Below are 25,703 nucleotides of genomic sequence, written 5' to 3' on the forward strand. Positions count from 1 at the left end.
ATTGCATAGATACCTGCAAACATAAAAATATGTTCATGATATGTCATGATTAAAAAATAAGGTTCCTGGCCAAGTGCCATGGCTCACGCCTGTAATCCCAGCATTTTGGGAGGCCGGGACAGGCAGATCGCTTGAGCCCAGGAGTTCAAGACCAGCCTGGGCAACATGGTAAAACCTCATCTCTACAAAAAATACAAAAATTAGCCGGGTATGGTGGTGTGCACCTGTAGTCCCAGCTACTCAGGAGGCTGAGGTGTGAGGATTGCTGGAGTCGGGGAGGTCGAGGCTGTAGTGAGCCAAGATTGCACCACTGTACTCCAGCCTGTGTGACAGAACGAGACCCTGTCTCAAAAAAAAAAAAAAAAAAAAAAAAAAGTGCAATTTTAAAAAACAAATGATTACTTATAGCAAAAAGGCTAGAGGACATATGCAAATGTATACAGTATTTATCTCTGCATAACAGAACTATGGGTGTTTTTCGTTTTCTTCTTTTACACCTTTATGTGATGTGTTAATATTTTATCATTAGGGAAAAAACAGCAAAGCTATTTTCAGCTTGAAATGAAAAAAAAAGTTGATAAAGGGGATTGGGGCTTGGGTGATTAAAGGCAAGCATGTGAGTCAGACATGGCCTCCCAGCTCCTGCTGGACTGCTGCGCTGTCGCCAGACACTCAAGTTGCTATCAGGAGCACTTTTCTCTGTCAAAGTGACTGGCTTTTGTCATGCAATCCCCAAGTTATAATGGGAGGGTAGGATAGGCCCCAGAGCAGTTAGCTGAGCCAGCCCCACTCCGTGAGTTGGTCCTCTGGGGCTCGCCATACCCCCAGCCTCTGCATGGGGAACACCATCAGGGCCCTCGTGGCCTTCATCCCTGCTGACTGCTGCCAGAACTATGTGGTCAGGGACTTCCGTGAGATGCCGCTGGACAAGATGGTGGATCTCAGTGGGAGCCAGTTACGCCGCTTCCCCCTGCACGTGTGCTCCTTCAGGGAGCTGGTCAAGCTCTACCTGAGCGACAACCACCTCAACAGCCTGCCTCCGGAGCTGGGGCAGCTACAGAACCTGCAGATTCTGGCCTTGGATTTCAACAACTTCAAGGCTCTGCCCCAAGTTGTGTGCACCTTGAAACGACTCTGCATCCTCTACCTGGGCAACAACAAACTCTGCGACCTCCCCAGTGAGCTGAGCCTGCTCCAGAACCTCAGGACCCTATGGATTGAGGCCAACTGCCTCACCCAGCTGCCAGAGGTTGTCTGTGAGCTGAGTCTCCTTAAGACTCTGCATGCCGGCTCTAATGCCCTGCGTTTGCTGCCAGGCCAGCTCCAGCACCTCCAGGAGCTGAGGACCATCTGGCTCTCGGGCAACCGGCTAACTGACTTCCCCGCTGTGCTGCTTCACATGCCCTTCCTGGAGGTGATTGACGTGGACCAGAACAGCATCCGTTACTTCCCCAGCCTGGCCCATCTGTCAAGTCTGAAGCTGGTCATCTATGACCACAATCCTTGCAGGAACGCACCCAAGGTGGCCAAAGGTGTGCGCCGTGTGGGGAGATGGGCAGAGGAGACGCCAGAGCCTGACCCTAGAAAAGCCAGGCGCTATGCGTTGGTCAGAGAGGAAAGCCAGGAGCTACAGGCACCAGTCCCACCTCCTCCACTTCCTCCTACGAACTCCTGAGGAGCTTCAGTTGCAAGTCAGTGCCAGGGACCCAACTGCAGCATGTTTTGGAAGCCTCTTTATTGGAGTGGAAAGGATGGTTCTGGGTCATTTGGGGGTGGCTCTGCTAGTAGAGACTGATGGAGACAGCCAGGTGGAATGCCATAAATCACACTGAGAAAATATTTCTGGCCAACAGCTCTTCTTCCAGAGGGGAGTTGTGTGCCAATGATGGCATGAGAATCCAGAGAATTCTTGTTTGCAAGAAAACAGCTTCTCCATGCAGATATTTTGAAACACTGAAGAGCAAAAAGGGCTGGGACACTTTGAACTCCTGCACTCTCCAGAAGTGACTGGTCATGAGGCTCATGAGCTCCTCAAATAAGGTATTTGTCATAGAATTAAATATTCTGGTGGTCTGTCCCTTTGCAGGACATATTTTCTTTACTGTAAATGACCATAAACAGTATCAATGTATCACTGAGGCCACTGAAAAGGACATTTCTACCTAGCCAATCAGTCAGATTCACAGAAAAAAGTTGTTTGATGTTGTAAAGGCTCAAGATGAAACTCTCCCCAGCAGTTTAGTGCCTGCTGAAAAGATCCCTGATGGACAATACCTCTGGTGGACTCCAGCTGCCCCTTTTATTATTATTAGAGACAAGAGCTCGCTGTTACTAGGCTGGAGTGCAGTGGCACAATCACGGCTCACTGCAGCCTCTAACTACTGGGCTCAAGCCTTCCTCCCGCCTCAGCCTGCCCAGTAACTGGTACCACAGATGTGCGCACCTGGCTAAGTCTCTAATTTTTTCGTAGAGATGAGGTCTTGCTATGTTGCTCAAGCTAGTTTCAAACTCTTGGGCTCAAGTGATGCTCCTGCTTCAGCCTCCCAAAGTGCTGGGATTACAGGCATGAGCCACCACACGCAGCCTTCAGCTGTCACCTTAAACTTGACAATGGCTCATGCTGATTTAGTTCATTTGCCCTAAAGGTTTGAGCCAAGATCTGCTCCCAGCAGTTCACTGTCACTGACAATGTTGGAAGTCATCTGGAAAAGATAACCTCTGTGGCAACGCAGTCTCATTAAAGTCAAGCCTTGTTGTGATTCCTGTCTACCTCCCTGAAGCAAAGCCTTTCTGATTATTCACACTAATGAGCCAGAGCTGAGCTAAATTGAATCCTTGTCCTTGGAGGAAAACCACATTTCCAGAAGCATATTAGTTTAAAGGTAGTAGGTGAGAAATGTGATCACTTGAAACAAGTACTTTGAAATCGGAATAGCAAGTTGTAGTGTATATAGGAAGCCTCTGCCTCTTTCACCTAGCATCTCTGCCTTTGTTTCAATGTGTTTTGATTTCTATAGACTGTTTTGACAGTGTATAAACCAAGGTATTTTGTTTTTTGAAAGTATGCAAATTGTGACCTTCTCACAAATACAAAAACTTTAAAGAAATTGTTGTCAGTGGGTGATTTAATAACACAATTCTTTATGTACTTGAACCTTTTCAGCAAACAAGGACACAGAAAGTGTCATCTTAACTAAAACATACAGTACCAAGTTTTTAAAAGGACCTTTTCCATAAAAGCATCTTACCCCAACAAAGTTTGGTTCTAAAATGACATTACACAGCAGACCTATTTTCATGTATGTCTTCCTACCAGAAATATTTCCTGCTAAACTAGAGGAAGAGAAAGTTCCATGATATTGCATAATTCCTTCCTACTGCCACCTCCCATCTGCAGAGCATTTGCAACCCATTGATCAGACTGTGGAAAAAGGCCCCTTTAATCATTTAATGTAATAGGTTTAAACTTTCAGGTCAAACGTATTTAACTCCTTTAGAAACAAGCCCAGATTTTGTTGGATAGTTAGGATTTATCTCATTCCTAATGATGGAAGCCAAATTATATTCAGCTGATGATAGAAACTTTTGTCAACAGAACTTGCATTCTAAGCTTAATCTATAGCAAGGTTTATCGATTGCTGACTTTCGTTTGACCCTATCTTCCCCTTCCCAAGATTAATTGGCCATTCTGTAGTTGCAGACTATAACCATAAAACAGAGTGAAGCCAACTGATCCATACAGAACTCTCATCTACAGGGCTAACTGGTCTGAATCAGTAGTCAAATTATAAACATTTTGGCCCATCATCAAGCTGTTTTATTCTAAAACAATCAATACACAACAGACATTTCTCAAATGGTACGGTCAAGTGTTGGCTGTTGAATTTGCTTTCCAAAAAGTTTTCACTGTAGGTTTTCAATCAATTTTATAAATTATATAAATGCATACTTACATTTCTATAACCCTTCTAATGTTTTCTGAAAATGCTGACATAATTAGAAAGTAAAATAAGAAAATGTTGAAGCACCAAATGTAACTTTTTTGCTCCTGATTTTACGTCTTGAAACTCAAAGTGTTAATGCATCAAAGGGAAAACGTCTTCCAGAAGTTTACATAGGATTTTAGACTCCATAAACAAGAGTGATGCCAACTGAAATCTTTAACATTGAATCAATGGAAATGAATCAGCAACCAAGTTTGCTTCTTTATTTTGTCCTAAAATGCAACATCTCTAGAGTTTGTAATTTTACACTTAAAGTGGGTTTGTGCCCTAATAAGCAACTGAACTCAAACTAAAGGCACATATCCAACACAGTGAACCAGAAGCAACGTAGCATAGTGGCTAAGAACATGGCCCTTCAGACTACCTGGGTTCAAATCCCAGGTTTGCCAAGAACTAGTCAGTTGTCATCTGTGTGCCTCAGTTTCCTCATCAGTAAAATGGTAACAGTTTTGGCAGGGCACTGTAAGGATTAAACCTATTACTGTGTATAAAATGCATAGAACAGTGCCTGGCATGTGACAGTGAAGGTTTACATAAAATGTTCTTTTACTAAGTATTACACCAGGCAGCACAACACCTATATTTACCCTAAAAGCAAGTGTAATTCCTTGCTTTAAGAAAAAGAAAAAAAGGTGGGGGGCATCCCATGATTTGCGGGAGAAAAAAAAAAGTGGCAATAGAACAATAAAGCTATTTTCCCTTCAGAAAATTTTCAACCATAATATCTAAAGTCCTGAATATAAGAAATGTAACCACAATTTGGTCAAATGCTCCTGGCTTACCAAAATAGGAAAACACACAGACATGATTACCAAAGATGCATCTGCAAATTTCTAAATGAATATACTTTGATCCTTATCTATTATTCTAGAATTAACTTAATCACCAAAGTACTTGAAAACACGGGACTATTCCTTGGCATTAAATCTGTTTCTTAAGGGGCAGGAAGCATGTGACTGAAGACATGGGTCCTGTTAGATACTTTTACTCTGCCTTTTGCCTGTTTTTTGTTTGTTTGTTTTTAAGCATACTATTTGTCATCTTAGTACCACAGAAAGGATACTACTACTATTTGAAAACAACAAATGCATGCCTTTCTTTCCTTATGGACTGTCCACTTCTGGCAAACACTAAGCAGGTCTTACCACTGAATCATCAGTGCCTTGAACAGTTCCACTACACTTCTTGAAAATGGGAGATTTTGTCAGTACCCAGCCCACGGGACAGGAGGAAAGGCTGACACGTGGAGTGCTGCTAGAGGCCAGGCCAGGTACTTTCCTCAGGTTAAGTTAATTCATGTAATCTTTTCAATACTCCTTTGAAAAGTGCTATTATATACTGCTCACAATTTTAAAATCACAAATGAAATCAGGGTTATCTTTAGTCTTCATACTGAGAATCTGAAAAGTTCTATAGTAATTCTGATTTTTAAAAAAGTTCTCTTTATATCTTCTATTGATCTAATACGCTAATAGGGCACACGGTAGACTTTTATAAAGGGTTTTGTACAGAGTATTTTGTTGACCTCTATTATTCAGAGCCCTGGCAAGAAACTGCATTCACCCCATGTGATTACATGGAGAGACTTTAGTGAAGACAGGGTGAAGTGGGGGAAAAAAACAATAGCAACCCAGACACAACAGCAGCAGCTGTCATCACCTGTAAGACTGAACAGGGTAAAAAAACTTTCATCCAGGCCCGGTGGCTCACACCTGTAACTCCAAAACTTTGGGAGGCTGAGCGGAGGTAGGCCACGAGGTCAGATCCAGACCATCCTGGCTAACATGGTGAAACCCCATCTATACTAAAAAATACAAAAAACTAGCCAGGCGAGGTGGCAGGCGCCTGTAGTCCCAGCTACTCAGGAGGCTGAGGCAGGAGAATGGCGTGAACTCAGGAGGCGGAGCTTGCAGTGAGCCAAGATCCTACCACTGCACTCCAGCCTGGGTGGCAGAGCAAGACTCCTTCTCAAAAAAAAAAAAAAAAGCCGTTTCCCAAATCCATTAAGTGCTAAGAGCCATGGTAGAGGTGCTGACGAGTATAAAACATCAAACCCAAATTATCCTTCCTCAGAGAAAAACTGAAGGTTAACTAGGATAGATTTTAAGCTCCTAAGCACTTAGACCCATTCCAAATTTCTATTTTCAGGTCACAAGTCTTGTGAAAACAAAAACTCACTACTTCCATGCTTGCTATTTCTGAGTTAAAAGAAACTCCTTCCGTCCCTCATACACTGTTGGTGGGAATGTAAATTAGCTCCACCTTTATGGAAAACAGTATGGAGGTATCTCAAAGAAATAAAGTTACAACTACCATTTGACCGAGCAATTCCACTTCTGTGTATCTATTCAAAGGAAAAGAAATCATTTTATCAAAGACACCTGCAGTTGCAGCACTATTTACAGTAGCAAAATCACAAAGCCAACCACAAGCCACCAAAAGGTGACTGGACTTTTAAGAATGTAGTACATATACACCAATGGAATACAACACAGCCATAAAAAAGAAAAACAAATGTCCTCTGCAGCAACACGGATGGAGCTAGAGGCCATTATCCTAAGTGAACACAGAAACAGAAAATCAAATATCACATGTTCTCATTTTTAATGGGGAACTAAAGAAAAGCAATACCTGGACTTAAATATGGAGGAAATGGACTCTGGGGACTCCAAAGCATGGAGGGTAAGATAGGCATGAGGGTTGAAGTTACCTACTGGGTCCAGCGTCCAATATTTGGGTGATGGATATGCTAGAAGCCCAACCCCCATCATCACACATAATACCCTTGTAACTAAGCAGCACATGTACCCCAAATCTACAATTGTAAAAACTCCATCCTAAAACCGTTAACAGGCCAGGCGTGGTGGCCCAGGCCTGTAATCCCAGTACTTTGGGAGGCTGAGGCGGGTGGATCACAAGGTCAGGAGATCGAGACCATCCTGGCTAACACGGTGAAACCTCGTTTCTACTAAAAATACAAAAAAAATTAGGCAGGCATGGTGGCGGGCGCCTGTAGTCTCAGCTACTTGGGAGGCTGAGGCAGGAGAATGGTGTGAACCCAGGAGGTAGAGCTTGCAGTGAGCCAAGATCACACCACTGCACTCCAGCCTATGCGACAGAGCATGACTCCGTTTCAAGGAAAAAAAAAAAACCATTAACAGGAGTTAGGTCTAGATCATACTTACCTCTGAAACTGAAAAGATTATTTGTGAACTTGAGATTTTTCTAAAGACAACAATCAGTAAAGGCTTCAAAATATATGAAAGCAAGGTATGGCTATATTTTTGAATATAGTAGTTTTCATATTTTTACTTTTCTAAACTTTTTCATTGGCCAATCTGTTTTAAGGTCTTTGGAGAAAATATGCCTAAGTACCTAAGAAAATATGTGTAACTCCATGCCATCTGGTCCCTCAGGATAAACTCACCTGTCCCACCATATCCTTTGTGGGTTCTCTCATATGCTCTCCTGCTCCACCTACCTCAGTTGTGAGGATTACAACTAATGTGTGATAAAGCACTTAAAAAAATCACACAGCAGGTGGTACTGCTATTCAATCAGTGTAATTCTGATATCACATTTTTCTAGTTTTAATCTCACCTACAAATATTAAAATATTGAGACAAATTCTCAGATGTCTCAACTTTTCCCCTGACCCTGAAACAGAAACATGTTTGGTCTATCAGTGTTTCTTTAAAAATCCTTTGCTCCTTTATGGGAATGTCCCTCCATGTTAGCACAGCTGTCCAATAAAAACTCAACCTATTGGGCTCTTACTTCTTGTGTATTCTGCTACATACTGATGCAGTAACAGCCTCCAAATCTAGAGCTGCCTTTCAAACCAGCGAACTCAGTTCATACTTACACCCGTTCTCATTCTCTTATCCACTTAACCAAAACAAAAACCCTTTATAAAAAAAAAAAAAAAAAAACAAAAAACAAACAAAAAACCCAATCAGTAACAATACGTAAGTCTAACCATACTCTTCTTTAGAGAAATTACCTTACAAAGCATTGGAAAGAGGTGCTGAAAACCAGCCTGGGCAGCACAGCAAAGTCTGTCTCTACAAGTTAAAAAAAACAACAACAAAAAAACACATCAGTCAGGCTTGATGCCATGCATCTATAGTCCCAGCTACTTGGGCGAAAGAATCGCTTGAGCCCAGGAGATAGGGGCCGTACGAGCCGTGATCACACAACTGCACTCTAGCCTGGGGGACAGAATGAGATCCTGTCTTAAAAAAAGAAAAAAGTACTTAGAGCACATCATCTTGCAACATTTAATATGACTTTTTCAAGCATAAAAACATCACATAACATAGAGACCAGCCTGGCCAACATGGCAAAACCCCATCTCTACTAAAAATACAAAAATTAGCCAGGCATGGTGGCAGACTACCATGTAATCCCACCTACTCGAAAGGCTGAGGCAGGAGAATCATTTGAAGCTAAGAGGTGGAGGTTGCAGTGAGCCGAGATCGCGTCACACTGCACTCCAGTCTGGGGGACAGAGCGAGACTCCGTCTCAAAAAAAAGAAGAAAAAAAACACATCACAGAAAGCACTGTAATTTTTTCCAATGCAAGAGACAGCATCTGGACTACACAAAATTAAATGAGCACTAGTTTATGGCATTTTCACTAAACAAAATTAAATGGGTAATAAAATTTATATATATTTTTTGAGATGGGAGTCTCACTGTCACGCAGGCTGGAGTGCAGTGGTGTGATCTTGGCTCACTGCAACCTCTGCCCCCCAGGATCAAGTGATTCTCCTGCCTCAGCCTCCCAAGCAACTGGGATTACAGGCGCCAACCACCATGCCCAGCTAATTTTTGTATTTTTAGTAGAGATGGGGTTTCACCATGTTGCCCAGGCTGGTCTTAAACTCCCGACCTCAAGTGATCCACCTGTCTTGGCCTCCCAATATTAGTATTACAGGCATGGGCCACCACGCCTGGCCATAACTGAGGGTTCTTAAGGCTCAGCAACAAAACCAAAAGATTAATATATGGTGTGTTTATCACACTTAACTTGGGCTTATATTAATCAAGGCAATTATTTCAAAAATGTAGATGGCCAATCATTAATTAAGCTGGAAAATGCCATATTTAAAATAATCATTAATTTCCATTAAGTAGAGTTCAAACAGAATACACATATATAAGACATAAGAACCAAGTAATTGTTCAAATGTTTATTTTAATGAACAGTATGAGAAATGAACTTTTAAATCAACTGATTTGTATGGAAAATGACACGGCAAATAAATTAGACCTATGTTAAAGAGAAGGTCAGCTAAATAGCCAAACTTAAGGATACAATGGGCACCAATAAACAGAATCCACAGTCTTCTTTAAGAGACTACCTTTCAAACACAGCTTTGCTAGAAACTGGTCCAAAGATCAACGGCATGTGGGAATGCTTAACAGGGGTGGTGATCAGGGACACGTTTCCTATGAAAGAAAGAAAAGTCAATAGTGAAAAATCAGGATGATTTTATCCAAAGTACTATACTAAATACAAACACAACTAGAATCCTGTACTAAAACTGTTATAACTCCGCAATGGTTTGCATGTGTGTCCCCTATAAAACTCACACTGAAACTGAATTCCCAATGTGGCAGTATTGGAAGTTGGGCTTTTAAGAGGTGACCAGGTTATGTCATGGACTAATGGGTTATACAGCAATGGGACTGCTGGCTTTAAGCGAGACTGAGCTAGCCACTCAGCCCCTCTCCGTGTGATGCCCTAGCACATCAAGACTGTTCTGCTTTGGGACTCTGCAGACACCCCCACCAAGAAGAAGCACCTTTTATTCTCATCTTTTATTCTTTGGTGACCATACAATAAGGGGGCATAGAACAATCTTTTGGAAAGATGGGATAAGGGTACTAGTAAATTTCTACTTAATGCTTGTTCAAGGATCTAAAGCTTGAGAAACACTGCTTTTAGAGGCAAACACAACAGTTAAGAGAAGCTGAAGAAGCTTAAGAACAGATCAAAGAGTATAGCATTATACAGGGATCATATAAAGAGATAAACTTTTCAACCTTAGTAGCTTACGGGGGGACTAGGATGCTAACCACTGTCAAAAGAGTTATGAAGCAGCTGTCACAGGGCACTGATCTGAAAAACAAGTCCTCTGGAGATTAATAAGGAACATGAAAAAGAAGCCCATGGTCTGGTAAGTTTGGAAGGTTGGGTTAAACAAAATTAAGTTTCTTTACTGCAAATTACTCAGAATTTGCTAATAAAATATATCTAATCTCTAAAACAGTATCAGACCAAACAAGGTATTATACATTTTTTAAGTGTATTTCAATTGTGGCTGAGGGCACTGACTTGTTGTGAAGATTTCTGGGAGTAGGTGTGGCTATATGACATTGCCCCTAATCAGAACACTTTATTTACAGAACTCAGTTTCCTTTTGCTATAATTCTGTTTAAAGACAACAGAAAGCATCACAGCATCTACTGTCCTCAGTACTTGACCTTTCCAAGCATGGCTCTTTCTGTGCCTTTTCAATCCTAAGAGCTACCTCAGCTGCCCATCCTCTTTAATTTTTCTGGCTTAAATGTTAAGAGTTGTGATATTTAAAATAACTTACATAATACTTTTATCCAGGCAAAACTGTCTCTGCTTTTCATTAACTCTAATTATAAAATAAATACATCTCCCTAATTTTTTTGTTTTGCTGTTAATAATTTTTTCTGAGAAAACTGTTAGGGTACCTGGGTGCTGCTTTGATGATGTTGTCCACACGCAGAATCACCTCTGCTGCTTCAGCTGCACTCAGAAGAACCTGTCGCTTCACTTGAAAACTTTCTGTTATACCCAGGATAGCCATATCTCCAATGGTGCCTTCCCTCATATCTGCAAAGAAAAAATGTTTACTAAAAAGTAGTTTTAACTAAAGTATCAAAACATCTCTAATGATTTATAATAAAAATTAATCCTGTTATTAATAAAATTAGGACACCCAACTACTTTACTCAATAGGTGAATACGCCTACAAATGAGCTCAAAGAAAGCCTTTAGATCACCTGTGATCAGAGGCTGGAGACTGGCCTGGCAAACATGGTAAAACCCCGTCTCTACTAAAAATATAAAAATTAGCTGGGCATGGTGGTGGGCACCTGTAATCCCAGCTACTCAGGAGGCTGAGGCAGGAGAATCACTTGAACCTGGGAGGCGGAGGTGGCAGTGAGCTGAGATCATGCCATTGCACTCCAGCCTGGGCAACATGAGCAAAACTCTATCTCAAAAAATAAACAAACAAAAATAAAAGGGGCCAGGCTCAGTGGCTCACACCTATAATCCTAACACTTTAGGAGGCTGAGGCAGGAGGATTGCTTGAGGCCAACCTGAACAACATAGTGAGATCGCCCCCATCTCTTAAGAAATAAAAATAATTTAGTCAGGCATTGTGGCATGTGCCCTAACTACTTGGAAGGCTGAGGAAGGAGAACTGCTTGAGCCAGGGGTTCAAGGCCACAGTGAATTATAATGGTGCCACTGCACTCCAGCCTGGGGAACAGCAAGACCACTGTCTCAGTAATAATAATAATAATAATAATAATAATAATAATAATAATGTCAACTACTGGTCACCCATATTAATTAGAAAACAACAATGTGAAATAATGAAAAACAAATGGGGGCTGGGCGCGGTGGCTCAAGCCTGTAATCTCAGCACTTTGGGAGGCCGAGTCGGGCAGATCACGGGGTCAGGAGATTGAGACCATCTTGGATAACACGGTGAAACCTCGTCTCTACTAAAAAAATACAAAAAAACTAGCCGGGCGAGGTGGCGGGCACCTGTAGTCCCAGCTACTTGAGAGGCTGAGGCAGGAGAATGGTGTAAACCCCGGAGGTGGAGCTTGCAGTGAGCCGAGATCCGGCCACTGCACTCCAGCCTGGGAGACACAGCGAGACTCTGTCTCAAAAAAAAAAAAAAAAAAAAAAACAAATGGAAGAAAATTCAGATGTCATCTACCCAACTTCTCTTCTTGTGAGAATCCTGCTTCATTTTCTCACAGATTAACCGGTGCTCCCTCTTGTTCAATGACAGGATTATCTATCTTCTTAAGACTACTCTATAATATCCAGCACAGCTTGTCAGAAAGTGTTTCAATATGAATTAAATCTGCCTCATTGGCCACTTTTATCTATGGACTGGAGATCTGTGATCTGTACTCAAGATTATCTCGCAGTAAGTTTACTATGAAATTAGGAGTTAATACTGATTGTATAAGCAACATAATAGTTTATGTTATTTTCCAGAATGTAAGTATTGTTTATATTTAAATCCTATAGTCATTATATACCAAACAGTTACAAATCTTCTAATCAGTTTTATATGTCTTATGGAATAACAAAGTTTGGGAAATGCTGAGCATATAAAGTCACACACATTTTCCCAGCACATATAATGGTTACGAGGACAAAGCAGAAGAGTCTTTTATATGGTTATTGTTAACTCTTTATGTTCCAAAAGAAAAAAAGAGCCGGTGAAAAGAGTTACTTTTAACAACGGCCACAAAGTTCCCCTTGATTGCTTACCCAGTCCAGCAGTGGTATTGCCTTCACTGTGAGCAGCCCTGAGCTGTGCCACCAGGTCTGCACTGTCATAGCCTGCATTGTCAGCTATGATGGTTGGCAACTATGAAATGAAGAAAACAAGTAACTACTCACTCTAAGAACCACTGATTTACTCCTAACTAGGATAGCTTTTTAAAATTATGCATTTAGAAACAATGTAAAATCTGCTTCAATTACTGCTCACGAAGAAGAGAAACTCCAGAATTAAATTTAAAAGCAGTATTAACCAGTTTATTTTCTACTCATTTTAAAACTATCAATAACCACAAAACTTAAGTTCAGATCTCTCATTCTGATTAACTTACCATTCTCAGTGCTTTAGCGTAAGACTCCATTGCAACAGCTTCTTTGCCTGGTGTTCTATTGGCAAGCTGTGTCACAGCATGAGCCATCAACATCTCAGAACAGCCTATAGATTAAATTTCCAACAAAATATTGTAATACTTAGTTGTCTCCAAGATACTGAATTACTGACTTTAAGATATGCCAAGCATTTTAAAATTTAGTACAAAGGCAATATAAAGTTTCTATAAGAACCATTAAAACCACTTATGACTTATACTGTACTTCAAGAAATAAAAATATATTCAACATTTTCTAAATGCTTACCTCCTCCATAAACTGTTCTAGAGTCCTTTACAGTTTGCGCAAGAACACAAAGAGCGTCATGCAAAGATCTTTCTGCTTCATCTAAAATTTGTTGAGTGGCACCACGCAAAACAATGGTACAAGCCTCACCTAAAATTAAAAGTCACAGTGACCACTTAGGGACAAAAAGTTTGCCTTCTATTATTTATACAGGTGTTGGTTATATTACTGGGTTCTGAAAGTTGATCTGTCTTCCTGTATTATACATTCTCCAACAATCAAGGTTCATAATGGTTCTAAGTTATCAAGGAAAAAAACTATGTTGAACATGCACTTTTCACAAAGACATGGTAATATGAGGTTGACCTCAAGAGACTGAAACAAAATATGTGTCATGCTTCTGAAGAGATAAGACTTATAAGATATACTATTCTAATAATTACAATAACCTTTACTTCAACAGAGCCTAGCAAGAATTTAGACACCTTAACCAGGATCTACATAATCACTCACCAAGGGCAACCCCAGAAAAGTGAATGAGTTTGTCTTCTCCAATCATAACTTCCTCGATAAGTTTGCAACTTCCAAGCTTCACCAGTTCTGGGTGATCAAAGGTAGAGGCAATTTCACCACCTATAAACATAAACATTTATTAGTTAAATGCACGGCAGGCTGAAAATTCCTGTTTTTTTTTTTTTTTTTTTTTTTTTTGAGAAGGAGTCTCGCTCTGTCACCCAGGCTGGAGTGCAGTGGCCAGATCTCAGCTCACTGCAAACTCCGCCTCCCAGGGTTTACGCCATTCTCCTGCCTCAGCCTCCTGAGTAGCTGGGACTACAGGCGCCCGCCACCTCGCCCGGCTAGTTTTTTGTATTTTTTTAGTAGAGACGGGGTTTCACCGTGTTAGCCAGGATGGTCTCGATCTCCTGACCTCGTGATCCGCCCGCCTCGGCCTCCCAAAGTGCTGGGATTACAGGCTTGAGCCACCGCGCCCGGCCGAAAATTCCTGTTTTCTAATAAGCAGTAATGGATAATGATAGGTGATGTGTTTAACATTTTGAAGACTGACTGCTTATTATATACCAAGCACTCTTTTTAAATACTTCATATTGACTATTTAATCTTTAAAACAATCCTCTTGGATAGGCTCCATTACTCTCCATTTTACACACGATAAAAAATGAGGCCAAGAGGTTTACTTTCCTATCCAAAGTTACCCAACTAGGATGAACATAAAAAGCTGGGGTTCAAACCCAAGCAGTCTGGCTTCAGATCTATAAGCAGACACTATACAATACTACCTCCCAAAGGTTAAACTGAGTCTTAAAGCAGTTACTTTTGAGTTGAAATTCAGATTCTCTTCTGAATCCAATCTATAAGACTAAGCCCTCATGATACAATTCCCAGCACAAGACATGAAAATATTTGTCCTATATGTCAACCACTATACACTTCATGAACTGCTTAATAATCACCTGGTATCTCTATCACAAATGAAATGTCCTAAGGCCTAAAAAAAAAGAAATGCATACTAAGAATTTCCCAGACCAAATTTAATAAGAACAAATTAATTTTAGTCCTTATGTCTCATTTCTATTCCTATTTTCCCTCCATCTTCCATGCTGTAAACTGAACAGGTCAGTCACTTCATTCCCTATTTCCTAACTAAGCAAGTCAGGTTTCCATTTCAAAATTCTTTTCTCTAGCTGACTACTCTTTTCATAATGTGAACTGCATATATTATCAATCAACCCTTCTCTTCCTATTCCTTACTGATAAATCTGTCAATGCCCTATTATTTATTTTATAATAAATTCATAAAGACTCTGGTCTTCTAAACTACTAATTTATACTCATAATTTGTATAAAGTTCTTTTTACTTCTGGCTGAGAAAATTCTGAGACTGCTTTGTGCTCTAGATGTGAGACACAACAGATATTTCAGATGTCATATCCAAAAATAACACTAACTTCGCTTATGAAACTTTTCACTTCATCCTTCTACATGCCAGGCTTTGTTTCTTTCTTTTTAAAGAGACAGTGTCTTACTATGTTGCCTAGACTGGAGAGCAATGACTGTTCACCAGGCACCATCATAGCACACTACAGCCCCAACCTCCTGAGCATACGCAATCTTTCTGCCTCAGTCTCTTGAATGGATGAAACTACTGGCACATGCCACCATGCTCAGCTCAAGACATTTAATGACACCTGCAAGAACCAATGTCATCAAACACCTTTGACAACTACTGAGCTTTTAAGGATGGGAGCCACCATGTCGTCAACTTCATAGACGTATAGTTGGTGTACTTTAAATAAACATTCTTCCGGGTATATATAGCAATTTCATGTCAAGACTTTACGATATGTTTATTCCATCAATGTATTATTACCATTTACTTCTTACATCTTTTTTTTTTTGAGATGGAGTCTTGCTCTGCCACCCAGGCCGGAGTGCAGTGGCGCCAATCTCAGCTCACTGCAACCTCCATTTCCTGGGTCCAAGTGATTCTCCTGCCTCAGCCTCCCAAACAGCTGGGACTACAGGCGCCCACCACCACGCCTGGCTAATTTTTGTATTTTTAGTAGAGACAGGGTTTCACCATATTGGCCAGGCTGGTCTCAAACTCCAGACCTTGTGATCCGCATACTTAGGCCTCCCTGCTGGGATTACAGGCGTGAGCCATCACACCCAGCCTCTTACATCTTTATTTTGTGGAACTAAAGAATGAATTACATAAACATGAGCATCTTAAATTTTGTTTATTTGTTGCCTTAAAGCATCAAGTATGCAGCGGCTCCTAAAGAACTTTAAAGCAGGTAAACCCACTTCAAGTAATTAGACGAAAATGTCTCTTAGTTAGAGGAAGACTATGCTTCTCAAATGATTTAAAAAAATGTCTTAAGAGATCATTCTGGGATGAGACCAAGTCTACTCTCCAAAGGTTAGTACACCAAATTTCTTCTAATAATCGTGGCAGTTCCAAACCGTGTGGCAGCCCTACTGACATCACAACTCATAACCCACGTCCTCAGTTCTCCTTAATTCCCATTCCCAAACCCACTTTCCAACCTATTCATTCATTTTCAAGGACCTAAAATCTAGAAAAATCTGTTAAACTTAGTCTTCTAGGGCTTAGAGTTTACTACGAAAACCATTAACTATACTTATACCCCTAAATCTATAAAAATTTAATCAACAAAAATTTTTAAACCGTTAGTTACCACAATAAAGAGTAAACAAGCTACATTTTTTTTTTTTTTTTTTTTAATTTAAAGACAGGGTCTTGCTCTGTCACTTAGGATGGAGTGCAGTGATGTAATCACAGCTCACTGCAGCCATGAACTTCTGGGCTGAAGAGATCTCCTGCCCCAACCTCCCAAGTAGACGACTACAGGCATGTGACACCACGCCTGGCTAATTTTTTGTAGAGATAGTCTTACTATACTGCCCAGGCTGGTCTTGAACTACGGGGCTTCAAGCAATCTTCCTGCCTTGGCCTCTCAAAGCACTGGGATTACAAGAATGAGCCACTGCAACCAGCCTGAACTCTTATGTCATTTTGATGTAGACAGACATGTCTGATTTACAAACACAGTTTCTATTTGACACAACTGGAATTATATCACTCATACTTCTATTAAAGGGTATTGAGGTATACTAATTTCCATTATACAATGTTGACTGTTTCACTTATGCTAACCTTTATTACTTCCAGAAACTTAAAAAAATTAACAAAAGTAATGTTTCAGTACTTGACCCACTCTTCAGCATACAGTAAGTGTTCAATAAAGGTTACTATTATAACTGTACTACTACAAAGGACACAAAGCATTCAGCTACATTCAGCTACTTACTTGGCAATAAAAACAAATGAACAAACTAGATAAATAAAAATAGACAAGACTTTTTAAAGCTCTAGTTTGTTCAGATTTTAACAATGGTCTTACAGGTCTGTGAGAAAAAATATATATTTTTGTTGTTGTTGAGACACGGTCTCACTCTGTCGCCAAGGCTGGAGCACAGTGGCACCATCGCCATGACTGCAGCCTCTGCCTCCCAGGCTCAAGAGAGTCTCATCCCTCAGCCTATCAAGTGGTTAGGATCACAGGCGCTCGCCACCACACCTGGCCAATTTTTTTTTTTTTTGTAGGGATGGGGTTTCGCCATGTTGCCCAGGTTGGTCTGAAATTCCTGAGCTCAAGCTCAAAATCTGGCTGCCTCGGCCTCCCAAAAGTGCTGGGATTACAGGCACAAGCCACTGCACCCAGCCAAAAATCTACCCTTAAAACAGTGACACAATGAAAGAAATCTATACCTACAGCAAATGTGGTATATAATTTGGTATAGTAAATGTAATGTATCTGCATATCTAAATTAAAGATATCCAAGAGTATAGATTTCAGAATAACTGTTGAAATTCTAAACTCCTTAAAGGGACTCCTTCCTTTATTTTCTTAACAGTGAGTTGCATATGGTAACAAATAATAAATCCAAGAGTGACTATTGTGTTTGTTAGAAACCAATACCTTTTTTCCATACCTGTGACAAGAGCTAGGCGTTCTACACCTGCAAAATCTGCATGCTCAATAGCCATGACACCAGCAGCACCAAAGAGCTGTTCAGGATAATTATAAATTAATTGCCTGTAAATAAAATACATGAAAACATTATGCTCAAAACTATTACAAAATAAACTACATTAGACTAAAAAACAAGTAAACATTTTTACCACACAAGTAAAAGAAATGCACATTAGAACAAGATTGCATTTCTTACCTGTATAATTAGAATTTATCAATTACAGTACTAATGCATCCACTACTAGCATTGAAAACAGGTGTTCTTTATTATAGTAACTGTATAAATCAATCCCATAATTCTGGCCACTGTAAGTGTGCATAAATCACAGTTTACAGATTATGAAAATCCATAATTTAGGTGAAGTTATGTAAGGCAGTTCCTAAGTAATAAATCATTAATTCAACATAAGTAAATATAAAGTATTCCTTAAACTTTCATAGAAAAAAATCCTTTCTTACAAGCACAGACCTGTTAATAAAGCAATTTATTCCATGCTTAAGAATACGTTCAACTTTCTCCTTCATTTTTTCCTTTTCCGCATGTTCTATTTCTGCAACCTTTGCTGTAGAATCAACTCTTACTCGGGAACCAAATATCTAAGACAAAGAAAAGCATAAAGAGAGCATCAGTTTCATTACTTTTTTTTTGAGATTGAGTCTCGCTCTGTTGCTCAGGCTGGAGTGCAGTGGGGCAATCTCGGCTCACTGCAACCTCCACCCCCCGGGTTCAAGTGATTCTCCTGCCTCAGCCTTCCAAGTGGTTGGGATTACAGGTGTGTGCCACCACGCCCAGCTAACTTTTGTATTGTTAGTAGAATGGGGTTTCACCATCTCATACTGGACAGGCTGGCCTCGAACTCCTGACCCTGTGATCCGCCCGTCTGGCCTCCCAAAGTGCTGGGATTACAGGCATGAACCACCATGCCAGTCCTCATTACTCTTTTTAAAGAGTCCCACAGCATATCTCAACATTTTTACTAATGTATGTATCAAAAAGTATATACATGTGTATATATACAATAGACACCTATCCCAAGCTTTTTAGTACAATTGATTCCTGAGTTTATAGAAGCCAGCAATTTTTCTTTCCCTTTTTTTTTTTTTTTTTTTGAGACTTTTGAGACGGAGTTTCACTCTTGTTGCCCAAGCTCGAGTGCAGTGGCACAATCTCCTGGGTTCAAGCGATTCTCCTGCCTCAGCCCCCCAAGTAGCTGGGATTACAGACATGCGCCAGCACGCCCAGCTAATTTTGTTTTTTTTTTTTTTTTTTTTTTTAGTAGAGACAGGGTTTCTCCATGTTGGTCAGGCTGGTCTCAAACTTCCAACCTCAGATGATCCACCGCCTCGGCCTCCCAAACTGCTAAGAACGCGGGGGGTGGAGGTTGCACTGAGCCGAGATTGCCCCACTCCGCCTGGCCAGCAATTTGAATTTTTAAAAAGTACAGTTACATACCTTTATTTTGTCTGTATCCATACCAGTATTTGCAATAAGAATTTTAGCATTTTCAATTCGTTTTGGTTGATTTACTCCAATTTTTTTATCCAACAGAAAGCCTACAATAAATATAAGAACAGTATCATATTTAATACTTCAAAGCAGCCTTAGTAAATCTTATAAAGTTGTCTGCTTTATCATATCACTACTTCAAAGAAGCTATTTAAGTCCAATTTACCAAGCTCTTAGAAGGTATAAAAACAAGCTTGTACCACCCACCTTATTCTGTTGTTGTTTTGCTTTGTTTTAGGCTTTTAGCGCCTGAAAGCCATGGATTTTAGCTTCTGTCTCTAGTGATAAGAGGGATGAGGAAGGGGCTTTATTGGCCCAACCAGAAACAGAAACTAGGAACCCATGACTGTATTCTCTTCCTTGGACACTCCTGGTATAAAGCATCCCACTAGAAGAGTTATTACAAAATTCATTTAATGGGTTACTTAAAAAATAATATATGAAACAGGAAATATGAGAACACAGTACAGACAATAAAATTAAACAGTATTTTGAAACTTTTGTTTCAGATATATACTACACCCACATCTGTATGGGATGCAAAATAAAGACAATAGGTTAAGTCCACTTTTATTAGCTTGAAATCACCACCATAAGAGAAAAACTGAAGATTCAGGTATTGAGGCTGGTGGTAAAAATGAAAAACCATGGACAATGGAGTCAGATAAACCTGACCCCAATCATGCCCCTGCTGCTGGCTATATAACCTTGGACAAATTATCCAGCCAGAGATGCTAATTTGTAAAACAGGAATGTAACCAGTGGCAGAGGTGCTAGTTACCAGCCTAGTCCTGTTGCTTTGGAACCATCATACAAACCCAGTACCACCTACCTCTCCAGGCCTTTTTTGGTTATGTTAGAAACTTTTCTCTTACAAAGCCACCTTTATCTTGGGTTTTCTACTCTATTCAAGTGAACCTAATCCTCACTCACCAGGTCATGATGACTAAACGACTAAAGTTCCTATTACAATTCCTAGTACACAGCAGACATTCAAGAATGGTGCTGTTTGTGCTACTACTCTTGTTTTAATGCTTCTATTAGAAATGCTACACAGCAGCCAGGCGTGGTAGCTCACGCCTGTAATCCCAACACTTTGGGAGGCTGAGGCAGGTGGATCACCTTAGGTCAGGAGTTCCAGACCAGCCTGGCCAACACGGCAATAACCAGTCTCCACTAAAAATGCAAAAAAAAATTAGCCAGGCATGGTGGCACACGCCTCTAATCCCAGCTACTTGGGAGGCTGAGGCAGGAGAATCGCTTGAACTGAGGAGGCAGAGGTTGCAGTGAGGCGACATCATGCTGTTGCACTCCAGCCTGGGTGACACAGCCAGACTCCATCTCAAAAAAAAAAAAAAAAAAAAAGAAATGCTACACAGCTCTTGTATATAAACTTAACCAAGAGTATTTTCAGAATCATGACATTCTCTTAAAATAAATCAAGACCTATAACATACACCAAAACCAGGACTCCAAACCACTGGTAAAAGCAGAAGTTGTAAAGCACCATCTAATTCTTTTTTTTCCTTCTCTATACAAAAATGCCTATACTTTTTGACAGGTCATTTTGTGAAGTAAATTCAATGTGAAGATGATCTGGAAAACTTCACTCTATAAACAAAAATGTACTACTAAGAAAACAGTACTTGTTACGTCTCATTTACCACCCTTTAAGAACTAGATCCTCTTGCCCTATAAACATACATAAATTACTTGTTAATTTTTTTTAAAATTCTTTTCTAAAAAAACTAGTCATCCCCCAGTATACAAGGGATACTAGTTCCAAGACTCCCACACACACCAAAATCCACACATACTTAAGTTCCAGGCTGACTGGAACCAGTAGATTTGAAAAGTTGGCCTGCTATATACATGGGTTTCAAATCCTGCAAATACTGCATTTTCCATCCACATTCGATTGCACATGTGCAAACCACGGACACAAAGGGCTGACTATATTTATTGAAAAAACCTGCGTTAAGTAAACCTACATAGTTCAAACCCATGTTGTTCAACGGTGAACTGTACATCCTCGACAACCAGCTAACACAATGATGTGACTGACCCAGACCCTTCCTGGAGAATACACATATAATCCTGGTAAAAGTACCATTCGAGAATAAATGATTTCTAGCAAAAGAAAACTACATTTCCTTTTTATCAGAGACTGCAAATAACTTCATGGTAGTTAAGTAAACTCTAGAGATCATCAACAATGCTGGAATAGTGTGGGAAGAGGAGTACAGTCAATGAAATGACAAAAATGGTTGCACATATGGTATGTCCTTAAATTCAAGTTCACTGGCTTTGTAAAGTGTCACTGGTCCCAAAACTGAATTCACTCAGTACTCAGCCCTCAGCATCTAATCAAAGCTTCTTGTATCTGACATTCATACATACCTTCATCTAAATAGGAATCTGCCAAACTTCCTCCTAGCTTCTTGATAATATGAATTGCCTCGAGGTTGCCAGAGCCTTTCAGTCTGAGAACTGCTTCTACAGCTAACTTTGTAAAGTGGTCTTTGTGATGAGTAAGAAGTTTTGAGGATAATGTCGTGCCCGCAATATTCATTAAATCTTGACGGAATTTTACTTCATCAGAACTAAATAAAACCAACCAAATACACATATTAACCTCACTTTAGTTTTCAAAATTTATCTAGATATTCATGTCAATAGATAATTTTACCCTAGTCAAGTCTGTAAGCTGTAAGAATTAAACCTCAGCAGTAATCAAGAAACACAAATTATTTTCCCCACCAAACTGGCAAAATGCCAAAAACCGGGGGCGGGGGGATGGGGCACACAAGCAAGCAAAAATCTAATATTGGCAAGAATGTGAGAAATGGCCGGGCACAGTGTCTCACGCCTGTAATCCTAGCACTTTGGGAGACTGAGGAGGGTGGCCTGTAATCCTAGCACTCTGGGAAACTGAGGAGGGTGGATCACTTGAGGTCAGTTCAAGACCAGCCTGACCGACATGGTGAAACTCCATCTACACTAAAATACAAAATTAGCTGGGTATGGTGGCACAGGCCTGTAGTCCCAGCTACTTGGGAAGCTGAGGCAAGAGAATCGCTTGAACCCAGGAGGCAGAGGTCGCAGTCAGCCGAGATCACACCACTGCACTCCATCCTGGGCAACTCTAAGAGCGAGACTCCATCTCAAAATAAATAAATAAATAAAAAGAATGTGAAAAACAAGTAATATTATACAGTTGCGAATGGGAAAATTAGTAAAAGTGCCTTAAAACAGTGGTCCCCAACCTTTTTGGCACCAGGAACTGGTTTCAAGTAAGACAATTTTTCTACCTGCATTAAGCATGTTATGAAAGAACACTAAATGTTTAGAACAGTAGTACTTTGGTGTACCAACCCATGATCGACTGCAGAACTCAACAGCGCCTCTCTTGCAGCCTTTGTGGCTTCTCTCCAACCCGCTATGATGGTCTGTGGATGAATCTTTTTTGCAATTAAAGATTCTGCTTCCTATTAATAAAGTTATAAAATAAAAGTTATAAATAGAAAATTATTAAGCACTCCTCAACAGTAAAGATGGAGGAAGTAAGGACTTGATTACCTCTGATACTCAAAAACAGTAGGAAAAACAGAGTTGCTCAGTTGTTCTTACCCTTAATAATTCTGCTGCTAAAACGGTAACAGAGGTAGTGCCATCACCAACTTCATCATCTTGAACCCTTGACATATCTAGAAAAAGAAATTAGTTAACTCAAAATTGCTTCTTTACTTACTAAATTCTCCAAAAATATTCACTACCAATCTAAACTTATCACGGTTCCTCATACAACAAATTCTTTGGAACTCTGAGGTCTGAAATGCAACAGTTTTACCACCAATATACAGCACTCCTGAAGCTTGTATTTTAACAATGATAATTAAAACCCAGTGGACATCAATTGACAGTACAATTGGTCAACACAGCCTATTTATAAAGTTATTTCAAAATGTTAACCAATAGTATTATTAGGTTGGTGAAAAAGTATATCCAGACTTACCAACTAAAACTTTAGCTGCTGGATTGTCAACACCAATGTTTTTTAGAATAGTGGCACCATCATTGGTTACCATAAGAGAGGCATCTCGTCCGCTGCTTAGAAGAATTTTGTCCTAAAGGGAACATAATTGGTTCAAGTTAAGATATAAGTACATCTTGAAGAATGCATGGATCAATCAGTACTCTCATACAGTGCTAGTGTATTAACACCCTGGATGGCTATTTTGTGGTATCCATTCATCAAATGTTTTCAATACAAACACCATGTTAACCAAACCGTGGTATCTACCCCTAGAAACATCAGAAGCACAGGGAGACAATAGTTTTTGTTTCAACACTGTTAACTGCAAAAACAGTGGAAAGAAACTATCAGTACAGCCACAATTAAATTATAAAATAATTAAGGTACAGGATAATATTTGACAGTTAAAGAGGAGGCAGTATTATCTACTTACACTGAAAGGAATTTAAAAGACCAAGCTACAAAACAGTACTGATAAATAGTATCTATGTTTTATAAAACGGTATCTGTTACATGAGTATAAAATACATAATAAAGTACACATAATTCAACATAAACAGAAAATTAGTAGTAGTACATGCAAATTATAACACTACTTGTCACTGAGGAGGGGTATGGAATTGGGGATGGTGATTCTGGGGACTCTGATTTTTACTAAGAACATACTTGTCTTTTATAATTAAACGTTCTAAAGATTAAAAAGCATTTTAATATGTTTGTTATTAATTATATTTCCACTAAGGGCTCTAAAACAATATTAAAACATAAAACTTTTCTATTTTTCTTACCATGCCTTTGGGTCCCAAGGTGCTCTTTACCAAGTCTCCAATGGCGATGGCACCAATAAAAGAAGTCTGGAGTAAAAACCAAGGAGATTATCAGAATCAACTTTACCGTCTTCAAGTACAGTTTTATCTTTATTTACTTTTTTTTTTTTTTGAGGCAGAGTCTCGCTCTGTCGCCCAGGCTGGAGTGCAATGGTGCGATCTCAGCCCACTGCAACCTCCGCCTCCTGGGTTCAAGCGATCTTCCTACCTGAGGCTCCCGAGTAGCTGGGATTACAGGCGCCCGTCACCACACCCGGCCAATTTTTGTATTTTTAGCAGAAAGGGGATTTCACCATGTTGGCCAGGGTGGTCTCGAACTCCTGACCTCAGTTCATCCGCCTACCTCGGCCTCCCAAAGTACTGGGATTACAGGAGTGAGCCACCGCACCTGGCCTCCAGTTTTATCTTTAAAACAAAGGTTAGAACAAGGCTTACCAGGCGAGCTGTCTCTGCTCTCTCTTCATCAGCTCCTGCCTTGAAGATGTTAACAGGTGCAAGGGAAAGGGACGCCTAAAAAAGAAAACCAAGAGGCATTTCGTTTAAGTATCAATACTCTAACACATACACTGAGGTGCCTTCCACTTGTCTTACAAGTGGATATCTAAGAGAAAACTCATTTACAATAATGTTTTCAAACAAATGAAGCTTCCACGATCGGAGAAGGCATTTAAGTGGGAGAGAGGGACTTGTAGGAGAGCAACATGGCTTTTCGGATTTACAAGGCCCCAGAAGTATAAACTATACACCAGCGAGACTGACAGTTACCTACGGCTAGACTAAAGACGATCTTGAACTAAGAATGAAGTAGGGAGGGGTTTTTTGCCATGCGGGCGAGGGAACGCGGCCTCCATCTTCCACCCTCGGGTGGCTCCGGCCCAGCCGCTCCAGGCTCCGCCCCTAGAGGGAGGGCAGAGCGGGTCCCACACTAGAAATTTCTTCGCTGGGGGTGAGGCGCGGGCCTGGGTTCCCGGGACTATGCAAAGGCCTGGGCAGAAGGAGACGCTGGCTTTGCGGTCGTCTCCTCCCCCTCGTGGTGGGCTCCACCGGCTGGCCTGGCACAGGCCGCACGCCCCACGGCTCGCGCCATGTGCGGCGAGCCAGAGAGCCAGAAACGGAGCCTACAACCCCAGCAGGACAGAGGAAAGCAGTGGGGTGGCAAGAGCACGGCGGAGCAGGGCCAGGGCTAGAGACACGGGGGTCAGGCTCACCATAGTTCCGAGGAGTTCCGCACACAAGTGAATCCCCTCACAGCTCGTGTTCACGGCCAGCAGACAGAAAGAAGCCGGAAGTGACGTCACACACCCTACCGTCGGGGGCGGGGCCCCGGCCTTCGCGTGCCTCCGGCTTGCCGTTACCGACAGCAGGCGTCCCATTTTGATTGGAGCCCCACGGGCCGGAAACGCGGCCTGTCACACTGGAGGGGGCGTGGCTGCCGGTCGAGGACTAGGAATGTGGCGGTTGAGAGAGGAACAACCGAAGAACAAAGAGGCGGCTGCCGTACGGGTTGCCATAGCAATGGAGTTCTTGCTCACACTTTGTTTTCTTAAATTTAATCTTTA

General features: G+C 40.8%; 2 protein-coding genes across 2 annotated transcripts; one reads left to right on the plus strand and one right to left on the minus strand.

The window, feature by feature from the left end:
- Window positions 1-513: 513 nt before the first annotated feature.
- LRRC10 (leucine rich repeat containing 10) lies at window positions 514-3,107 on the plus strand. The gene has a single exon (XM_010358735.2). It carries the CDS (start codon window positions 836-838, stop codon window positions 1,673-1,675), a length of 840 nt encoding a protein of 279 aa, XP_010357037.1. The 5' UTR covers window positions 514-835; the 3' UTR covers window positions 1,676-3,107.
- A 6,077-nt stretch (window positions 3,108-9,184) lies between these two features.
- On the minus strand, window positions 9,185-25,560 carry CCT2 (chaperonin containing TCP1 subunit 2). Its single transcript, XM_010358737.2, has 16 exons — window positions 25,353-25,560; window positions 24,580-24,654; window positions 24,106-24,171; window positions 23,297-23,408; window positions 22,912-22,988; window positions 22,657-22,769; window positions 21,682-21,884; window positions 19,228-19,328; window positions 18,244-18,371; window positions 17,734-17,837; window positions 13,708-13,827; window positions 13,216-13,344; window positions 12,912-13,015; window positions 12,568-12,667; window positions 10,737-10,878; window positions 9,185-9,458 (listed from the first exon to the last, which is right to left on the minus strand). Exons 1-16 carry the CDS (start codon window positions 25,515-25,517, stop codon window positions 9,428-9,430), a joined length of 1,770 nt encoding a protein of 589 aa, XP_010357039.1. The 5' UTR covers window positions 25,518-25,560; the 3' UTR covers window positions 9,185-9,427.
- Window positions 25,561-25,703: the final 143 nt, after the last annotated feature.

The sequence above is a fragment of the Rhinopithecus roxellana genome, chromosome 10 (assembly GCF_007565055.1).
Source record: "Rhinopithecus roxellana isolate Shanxi Qingling chromosome 10, ASM756505v1, whole genome shotgun sequence".
Taxonomy (NCBI): domain Eukaryota; kingdom Metazoa; phylum Chordata; class Mammalia; order Primates; family Cercopithecidae; genus Rhinopithecus; species Rhinopithecus roxellana.